The 9,527-nt window shown below is 33.9% G+C and overlaps 3 protein-coding genes across 3 annotated transcripts; all 3 read right to left on the bottom strand.

The window, feature by feature from the left end:
• Nucleotides 1–555: 555 nt before the first annotated feature.
• LOC113870269 (pentatricopeptide repeat-containing protein At2g22410, mitochondrial-like) lies at nt 556–2,565 on the bottom strand. The gene has a single exon (XM_027506861.1). It carries the CDS (start codon nt 2,563–2,565, stop codon nt 556–558), a length of 2,010 nt encoding a protein of 669 aa, XP_027362662.1.
• A 1,396-nt stretch (nt 2,566–3,961) lies between these two features.
• On the bottom strand, nt 3,962–5,903 carry LOC113868836 (CASP-like protein ARALYDRAFT_485429). The gene is made up of 4 exons (XM_027504771.1): nt 5,741–5,903; nt 5,304–5,502; nt 4,706–4,838; nt 3,962–4,626 (listed from the first exon to the last, which is right to left on the bottom strand). Exons 2-4 carry the CDS (start codon nt 5,453–5,455, stop codon nt 4,432–4,434), a joined length of 480 nt encoding a protein of 159 aa, XP_027360572.1. The 5' UTR covers nt 5,456–5,502; nt 5,741–5,903; the 3' UTR covers nt 3,962–4,431.
• Nucleotides 5,904–7,085: 1,182 nt separating this feature from the next.
• LOC113868953 (oxygen-evolving enhancer protein 1, chloroplastic-like) lies at nt 7,086–8,932 on the bottom strand. The gene is made up of 2 exons (XM_027504978.1): nt 8,593–8,932; nt 7,086–8,028 (listed from the first exon to the last, which is right to left on the bottom strand). Exons 1-2 carry the CDS (start codon nt 8,821–8,823, stop codon nt 7,270–7,272), a joined length of 990 nt encoding a protein of 329 aa, XP_027360779.1. The 5' UTR covers nt 8,824–8,932; the 3' UTR covers nt 7,086–7,269.
• Between the last annotated feature and the right edge of the window lie 595 nt (nt 8,933–9,527).

The raw sequence follows: 9,527 nt of genomic DNA, 5'->3' as shown, positions 1-9,527 counted from the left end.
TTTAAACAATCACTGGTTTTGTTATGAGTAAATTATGCGATATTATGCCTGAAGTGTAAGAAGTTTGAAACTCGAAGACACGGTTATGAAGAGGTAGAAATATGTTTAAAATTTTACTTTTTACTGGCCTGTGTAACCGACCTTAAAAGAAAACTGTGTTGTTGTTGACATCAATATATAATTATATAGTATTCATGCATGCCAACGGAAACACGTGTTTGAGTCGAGAAACATACGAAAGTATGTGGTATTAACATTTCTCTTTGTACAACTGTTTGAATGCGAAAGATGAGTTATTATAGGCAACGTATTTAGGCTTTCATTCACAATTTCAGATAATGAATCTAAAAGAACCGAGATAGAGTGCTCATAATCGTTTATATCCATGAAAAACGTCGGACCTTTTATTTACTTTTTATTAAATAGGACACTTATGCCATTTAAATTAATTTTGATTTCATTTATCAAACAACAGAAGGCTCGCAAAACTTTAGAGTTGAAATAATCATTTCATTTCATGAAATTACGATTCCATCCATCAAACTTGATGCTGAATTAAATATTGCTAGTGTAGTATATTTCTTCCACATCCGAAGGTTTACTTGAATATCCTACAAACTTCAGATGATCCATTAATTGATCCAGCATGGAGTATAAACTGTTTGAAGCACCATGCCTTTTGTCATCCACCATGAATTGATGGCAACAGCCATCAATTTCAATGAAGCTAATTGCCCTACACTTTTTTATCCCACTGTCATCCATTATTTTCCTGATCTTTTTCATGTCATCCCATCTTTGAGATTCTGAATACATGTTCGAGAGAAGCACGTAAAGTCCAGAATCATATCGTCCCAACTCCAGCAACTGCTTCATGATTTGCTTAGCAATCTCTAGATTCCCATAGATCCTGCAAGCACCAAGCAAAGCACCCCAAACAACAACATCTGGTTTAATGGGCATCTTTTGTATCAGGGTCATTGCTTCTCCTAGGAAACCCCCACGCCCTAAAAGATCAACCATGCATGCATAATGTGCAATATCAGGAGAAATCCAAAAAGTATAATTCATCATATCAAAGTAATATCGTCCCATGTCTACAAGACCACTATGACTACAAGCAGTGAGTAATCCTGTGAAGGTAATCTCATCGGGATAGAGCCCACTAGCTTGCATCTTCTCAAACATCTCAATAGCTTTTTCTCCAAAACCATGTAGAGCAAGTGCTCTAATAATAATATTCCATGACACTATATTCTTCTCAGGCATCTCAAAGAAGATGTCTATGGCAGTTTGAAGAGCACCGCACTTTGCATACATGTCTATTAGGGAATTACATAGCGTCACACTCATTGTAATATTATTATCACAAATGTAACAATGGGCTTGTTTTCCCAATGCCAGGTCACCCATGTGACTGCAGCATGTAAGAATGCTAACAAGAGTAACATTGTCAGGCATCACATGTGAATTACACATCCTGAAGAAAAGTTCCACAGCTTCCATACACCGTCCTTCTTGAACGTGGCACCAAATTATTGAATTCCAAGAAACTACATTCTTCATTGTCATCTGATTAAAAATTTCTAGAGCATTATCAATAAGCCCATGATTCGCGTATGCATTAACCATACAAGTCCAGGAAACAACATTTTTATCATGCATTCGATAAAAAATACTTTTAGCATATTGTAAATGCCCACACTTGGCATACATATCTATGAGTGCATTTGTCACGATCGAATCAATTTCAATTCCAGTAATAACGATATAAAGGTGCAAAAACCTTCCGAAATCCAAATTACCAAGCTTTGAGGAAACAGAAAGCAAGCTAACCAAGGTGAAAACATCAGGCTCAACTCTCAGGTGTTGCATTTCTCGAAACAACAAAACCGCTTCGTTACAACAGCCCAATTTAGAATACCCAGCAATCATGGAATTCCAGGAGACTAGAGTCCTATCAGAAATATCATCAAACACTTGGCGTGCACTGGATATCAAACGACAAGCAACATAGACAGCCAAAGTTGCATTTTGCACACAGTCATGATGCCCCATTCCGAGCTTAATAGCCTGAGCGTGAACAATAACAGCTTCCCAATACAAGGGTACTGCAGCACATGCTTTGAGAACAAAGGGGATGGTGAAGTGGTTTGGAATAAGGCCAGCACTCACCATTTTGCGGTAGAGCAACAAGGATTTTATTGGGTCACCACTATTTGAATAAGCCCTTATTAAATGATTATACATGAATTTATTGGGCTGCGGAATTTGATCAAACAGAAGGTGAGCGTAACGAAGATCTCCAACTTGAGCACAGAAAGAGACTAACTTGCCCAGTGTGAGAACTTGGGCAGCGAGTCCATGGAGGATGATCTGGGCATGGATAAGCTTGAGTTGAGTCATTGAGGAACATTGTTCCACGAGACAGTGAAGGGTTTGGTGAGTGGGTGACTTCAAATTGTGCCAAATGGTTTTGTTGATTTGTGTTTGTGTGTGTAGGGAACCAACGGAAAACAGGCGGGATCCAACGGTCGCGGGTTTCACCTTCAGAATGGAGGACATCAAATGAAACCGAATACCAAGTCTATTGTGTTTGTGTCCAGCCTATTATTTATTTTAATTCTGTTGTTGATTAAAAACAGCTATTACAGTGAGTGGAAGTGTTAGACTCCAACATATAATTAGTAACATATTCTTTGATAAAATTAAGAATTATGAATAAAATTCATTAAATAAAAAATTATTGTTACATCATCCTGCAAATCTCAGTATAGTTCAACCTATTATAAAAAGTGCATTTGGTAAAAAAAAATAAAATATGTTATTAACAGATTTTTACGTGATTTAGATATTTTTGTACATCAAGAAATACAAGCAATGTTATTTATTGTGGGTTGAAATTTATTTAAAGTTATAAATCATGATTGGATCTCATTAAAAAGAGAGTATGTTACACATAGTTTTAAACATTTTTTAACTGATGATTAAAATTGTGTTTGAAAGAATTTTAGAGTGTGATTAATATTTTTGTTTACGAGTCACACCTTGCAATCTCGTTGCAGAGATTGCAGTTAACGTTTTTAGTTTTTTAACTTATGGCGAGATTATGTAGTTTAATATAAAAAGCTTTAATTCTATCCGATACTCATCTCCTCCATCTACCTAAATAGAAATTTAAGTCCTAGACTTTATGAAAATTTGATACAATTTTTTTTGACAAATTAAAAAAAATGAATAGTAAAAAAAAATCTGAAAATTGCTTAAGTCGCAAATTACGCAAAACATAAAATGCGATCTTGTCAATTTACATGAGCAGTTTTCTCTTAAAATTATAATAAAAATAAACATGCAGATACTTGCTTTTCCAAAAATGTATAAAATCCTCATATATTAACATTTCTACTTCCACTCGTCCCACTATGAAATTCTCAAACATGAAAAAAAAAAAGTCTATTACTTCAGAGGATTTACGTTATGGCCCTTTTTCTTTTATTATTATTTAAGCTAAAAGAAGTATCCCTTATTGGGGATAACAGTGGAGTTAGTTTCCTTTACAATTTTTTTAATACTAAGATTTAAACTAAAAACTTCAGTTAAATTAAACACTTATCATCTAAATTAACCATATATTAAATACTTTTTTATATTTATTTTTTTAGACCATAGGTATTTTTCATCAGAAATCATTATGTTTGAACAGATCAAGATTACTATGAGCATTAAAATTTTTTTTTCAAATATTTAACATAATTATATTTACTGAAACTCAAAACTATGGATTAAGTTAAAACATCACTTTACCAATAAATCTATTGACATTTATTAATTTAAATTAATTTATTTTTTTCTTGTTTTTATCTTAAAATCTCTAAAATAAGAAAAAGTTAGGAATGCATAGATGGTGTAATGATTTCAATAAAATAAAATGCATTCTCCCAAACACTATATATCAGTTTTTAGCAGTCAAAGGAAAAAGATCTCTTCCGGCAGTTGAATTCTCAACCCAAAAATGGAAAGTGGCAAATAAGTTACACCTATACCATGATTATAGGTGTTATGCTAATCAATTGAAGGCATCCATTAGTCTAAGTCATGCTATAGTGTAATGTCATATAAATCATCCAAGGAGTTGCAACCAATTTTCCTAACCAGGGTCAAGTCTCAACAACTTAGTTTCATGCATCAAAACTTGCAGGAAAACAAATATCTGCCAAATGTCGTAGTTTATGAAACCAATTGAGCATCAAGGAAATAGAACTTCCTTATTTCCCTTGCATTGAAAGAGCAACTATTACCCTGTTGATTTTAATCATCAAAACTTTACTCACAAGGAAACACAAAAATATATGCGCCTGAGAGCAAATGACTTAGTCATTTGCAGCACCCTTTCCATTCATGTATGTACATATCAACAGTGAGGCATGTATATTACAGAGAAGGGAAAAGCCAAAAATTAAAAAGAAAGGAAGCAGATGAGAGAAACCAAGACAAGAAGGCCATAGCAGCAGACAATTGATATCTACCACATAACTTTGGGGGGCAATGGGATCCACCAGCTTCAAGCAGAAGATCTATGATACCGGCTGTAGAACATGCTGCAGCAAGTGATAGATATGACAAAACCTGAAACACAAAAACTCAGCATCATTAGTCCATTAATAATGAAGCCATCAGGTGTTGGAAATATATAAACTCTACTTACCATGTCTCCAAACAAGATTATCATCACGAGCCTTCGTTGAACCGGTAAATATTGGATGAAGACAGAGTAAGCATCTACCACTAACAATGTTATGCTCCATGGAATTACCAAACCCATGACTGTTACCAAATAGCTGTGGGATAGCAGTATACAGAAAAAATAGTAAAAAATACCCAAGCAAGGCATATGCATAGATGTATCATTCCAATATAACTTGAAAGTTGAAACTCTAATGACATGCATAAACCTATATCTTTTTCCTTTTGCAGGTTCAAACTACAAACGTGCTAAATGGACAAAAAGACTTCTGCTTTCTTATCACAGCCAAATCATGTAAAAAACACACCAATTAATGACATGTATAAACTTTCTAGGACCATACTTGTAGCAATCCTTCATTTGTTTGATATAAGGTACCAGTAGATATATTTTCAAAACAACATCCCAAGATGGGAATTGAGAACCGTCATTTCCTAAAAAACTGAGGATTATAGATAAATTAAACAAATTGATCGAATTAGACTGAAAATAACGAGAAGCTAGAAATGGGTATGCGAATAGCAAGAAAAAGCCAGAGAATAGAAGAAAAGGGGCACACCAAAAAGCAGTGTAGGAGTAGAAACCAACGTCCAAGCACATGAAGAGAAGGGAAGCAGAGGAAAAAACGGTTTGACCCAAACGGAGAGCGAAGCTAGCGCTAGTGCCAAACGACCCTGGCAATTCCTCCATCATCACATAGCATAGCAACATCGCATAGCAATATCATGCACCTTAGTCTTTGTCACACCAATTCAATCCTGCGAAATAGGCGCATGAAACATGCCTGATTTCCTCCGTAATATTAAAATCAATCAAAGTTGTTAGAGAATTTAACTTAACACAAAAGGAAATAAATTAAATGAGAAAGGAAAAGGAAACTGGGAATATGAATGTGAAACTCAACCATATGATAAAATATAAGTATGGAAATACAGGAGAAGCATAAGACACTGTGTTACAGACAAATTAAAATAGTAAATATAATTATATTCTTGCTTTTCTTTTACGGTGAATTGCAAAAGAAAATGAAGCCTTCTGATACACAAAGTTGCGAAGAGGAATGAAATTTGTGAGTACTAAGCTTGTGTGTGAGCGTGTCCAATACTTAGAATGTGTTCCGTCGGCGCGATACCCGGGTTGTATTCGGATGCCCCCAGTCTTGATCATTCAATGCATTATCTCTGCCAATTATACCTATTAAATTTCGATTTTTTATTATTTAAACATTGAATAATTTATGTTACTTTATTAAAAAATACTCTCTTAAAGTGAAAACTGAAGAAATAATAAATTTATTTCACTTTAGTTGCGCAAAAAGTTTCGATGAAATATATTAATAATTAATTAAAAAAGAATTATTTCTCTTGTCATTAATAATATTCTTTTGACTTTTTTTCTTAGCTGGATTTCTGCTCACCGACAGTTAATTACAAGATAGGAAACAGAGAAAAACTTTTTTTTGGTTTTGAATAGGTAACTGAATTCATTATCTATTTAAAATTTAGTTTCAAGCTTTATTTTGTCTCCTCTTATTAGTGTTATTGCAATATTTATCTTAATTTATGTAATTGGACACATTACATCGTATAAAGTTCTTACTTTTGATTTTCTAATTTTATTTATTTCATTTATCTTTTATTCAATTTCGTCTTAAAATTTATGGTTATCTTTTTGTTTCATTTCAATCTTCTATAGTGTCGAAAAAACATGCAGCATGCTTATTCTGCTTAAATAAACAAAATTTGCTTTGTTGTGTACGTCAGCATTTCATTGGTCATTGTCACATGAACAAAGAGACGATGGAAATACATAAATTAAAGAAACAACAAAATGACATATTTTCCTCCCGTGTCAAGATTATCTCAAAAAGCTTAAGACTGGTCCAATTATCATCGAGGTTTTTTCTTAGAACAATATGGGTGTGTAAAATACAATGTGCTTGATTTTCGTTCGGAAATCTCCAAATTTTAAAGTTTCAACCCAAACCATGGTCGATTTTCAACGACGTAAAATACAATAAAAATTGGTGGCACAAAGTTCTAAATTTATAACTTTACCGGAAATTACTCAAAATTCTCGCAATCAGCGTAGTTGGTGGCTTAATGGTTTACAATTAGCATAGTATCTTACTATTCCACGACAAGTATTGAAGTTCAAATAGTGCAGCTCGGGTGACTGGATAACAAGCTTTGGTTAAAAGCAGGACTAGCTATTCTTTTCTCCAAATTTTTTGTGAACCAAGTAAAAATATAATCAAAATATCTTCATAAAACTCGGAACATTTTTTTCTTTAAACCAACTTTATGAAAATAAGTTAAATTTAGTCCAATTTATGATAAGATGCAAGAATGGTCCAAATGTAACATAGACATCTTAATTATAAGCATTATAATCGAAGTCATTACAATATACACACATGATAATGCTCTGAGTGCTTCGCCAACTTGGGGGGTCACAAGATGATGCAGTAACACCGTGGAGTTGCAACAAAATACAATTACATCATTGAAAAGAAAAAAGAAGCTCTATGACTCAAGCTGCGCATACCATATGCCTTGAATCTTCACTTCCTTTGGAGCTTTAGCACCCAAATCAGTATCAGATGGCTGAATACTCTCAAACACCCCAATAACCTCTCCAGTCTCAGGCTTGCTCTTGGTCACACTCAAAGTGATTTTCCCTTTGGATGATGAAGCACTCTTGTTGTTTTCCTTGGCAAGTTCTTCCTCGTCTCCTCTTCCACCCGCAGGCAAAGCAACAGCATTGTCATAACCAGTTGAAGCACCCCTTCCTTTTGGGTCCAAGAAAGAGGAACCACGATACGATGGTACGAGGAACTCTCCACTAAAGTTGTCTGGTTTCCCAGATGCCACTAACTGTTTGATGGTGAAGAGGAACGGCACGCGCTCACCACCGGGTAGCTGAACGGTGACAGCAGCGTAGTCGATTCCATCTTTCTCCTCAAACTTGATTGATCCATCGGAAGAAACCTCGAAGGGTCCCTCGATCTCGTCAAGAGTGTAGGTTAAACGAGTCATGAGTTTGGTGTTTTGGAATTCAAGAGGGGCGTTTTTGGTTACACCTTCTGCCTTCACTGTGAATGAAGTGGGTTCAAGACACAACTTCTTGGCAGTGTATTTGCCTTGCTTGAAGGCGAATGACTCCACTCCACCATCTATGGTGGGGCACTGGTTAGCAGTTCCAGTTCCCTTCACTTCTAAGTATGTCTTGCTCTGGATTTCATCGTAGGTTAGCCGCTTCGGAACGCCTTCCGCACTTGCTCCCTGAATGCATCACCATAATATTCTTTTAGCATGATACTTATAAATTTACGATTATTTTAACGTCGTTAGTTGTAATTTTTACTTGAAGTTACAGAATTTTTTAACTTATTTTTTATAAATAAACATTTCATAATATTTGAACAATCGTTCTCCCTTAAATTAGCCTGGGAGTGAGTTAGCCAGTCTGTTTCTAGTGTATTTATAATGTCATTTCCCACTCAAAAGAATCATGACAAAATAGTACGTTAAAAAAGAGCTAGTTATGACGCATGTGCATAAATTACTTTGAATACCAAAACGTGTGTTTTATTTTATTGAATAGTGCAATAATTAATTTTTCAACTTTTAGATAATCAAGCACTGAGACGTGTCAATAATTTAGTAAATTAGCCTTCTGCATGATTGGATAGGATAAATTGAATTACTGATATATTATAAGATCATAGTCTATGTGTAGTTTATAGAAGTCGCAGGTTGTCAAGGTGGAGCGTTGAAATATGTTATCAAACGGAAGATATGTAGCTGTGATATGTAAGAAAGAAGAAACAGAAGAGAATGGCATACAGAGACAACGAGAGCAGAGGTGGCAAGGGCGAATCCTGCAATTTTGGTGGCGTCGACACATCTTTGAGCCACGTCCTTGAAATCGGCTTGAAGAGAGCATGTGAGCTTAGCCGAAGCCGGTTCGAAGCCGAAAGCCTTAGAAATGAGTTGTGTGGATTTGAGGTGAAGAGTGGAGTTGCGAGGGGTGATGGGTTGCATGAAGGTGGCTGCAGCTTGTAGTGAGGCTGCCATTGCTGCGAATTGAAAGTGAAACAAATTAGTGTCGCTTTGGACTCTGTTTTTGTGATGGCAGAGAATGGAGAGAGTAGAAGGATGTATGTATGTATGTGGTGCCTCTGCTTTCATTAAGATTTCCGATAGGGTAAGGCCATCTCTTATTGGATAACTCAAGCTAATGTCAATGGTTTTCATGTTTGCCACGTTGGAAGCTTCTCTATTAGGATAAAATATACTTTCCCAAACAAATCAAACTTTTTAATTACAAGTTTACCAATACGCCCAAAAATAAGTAACTAATTCATCTAAATTGATAAAAAAATTTACTTAAATATTATAATTTTTATTATATTTTAAATATATTTAAATTAGTATATAATATATTAAATAAACATATATATACATATATATTTAATTTTAAATAAATATTAAATTTCTCGTTATCATTAATTTTATGATCAATATTTTTATAATTAATATATTTTTAAAATCAATTTATATTTTAATAATTAATTTATATAAATAAAATTGAAAGAAAAATAATATTATATGCTATTTTTTTTAAAAAAATATTATCACTTCTTTCACAAAATGAGTAATGAAAGAAGTGATTAGAAAAAATTAGACAATATTATATTAATTATTACTATATTTATAAATAATAATTGTAAAAATAATAAATTTAAATATCAGAATTCATTTTTTAAATGCATTAATTA

Source organism: Abrus precatorius, unplaced genomic scaffold, assembly GCF_003935025.1.
Source record: "Abrus precatorius isolate BTA unplaced genomic scaffold, Abrus_2018 Scaffold6, whole genome shotgun sequence".
Classification (NCBI taxonomy): Eukaryota; Viridiplantae; Streptophyta; class Magnoliopsida; order Fabales; family Fabaceae; genus Abrus; species Abrus precatorius.
The sequence above is the reverse complement of the archived record's forward strand: the minus strand, read 5'-3'. Positions and strand labels throughout refer to the sequence as shown.

Bases quoted from the DNA above. Each gene is read 5' to 3' on its own strand.
- LOC113870269 (XM_027506861.1), bottom strand. From the start codon at position 2,565: ATGTCCTCCATTCTGAAGGTGAAACCCGCGACCGTTGGATCCCGCCTG.
- LOC113868836 (XM_027504771.1), bottom strand. From the start codon at position 5,455: ATGTTGCTATGCTATGTGATGATGGAGGAATTGCCAGGGTCGTTTGGC. The intron at 4,839-5,303 runs GTGTGCCCCTTT...GCTATCCCACAG, and splicing joins TACTCCTACACTGCTTTTTG to CTATTTGGTAACAGTCATGG. The intron at 4,627-4,705 runs GTAAGTAGAGTT...TTTGTGTTTCAG, and splicing joins TAATCTTGTTTGGAGACATG to GTTTTGTCATATCTATCACT.
- LOC113868953 (XM_027504978.1), bottom strand. From the start codon at position 8,823: ATGGCAGCCTCACTACAAGCTGCAGCCACCTTCATGCAACCCATCACC. The intron at 8,029-8,592 runs GTATGCCATTCT...TGATGCATTCAG, and splicing joins CCTCTGCTCTCGTTGTCTCT to GGAGCAAGTGCGGAAGGCGT.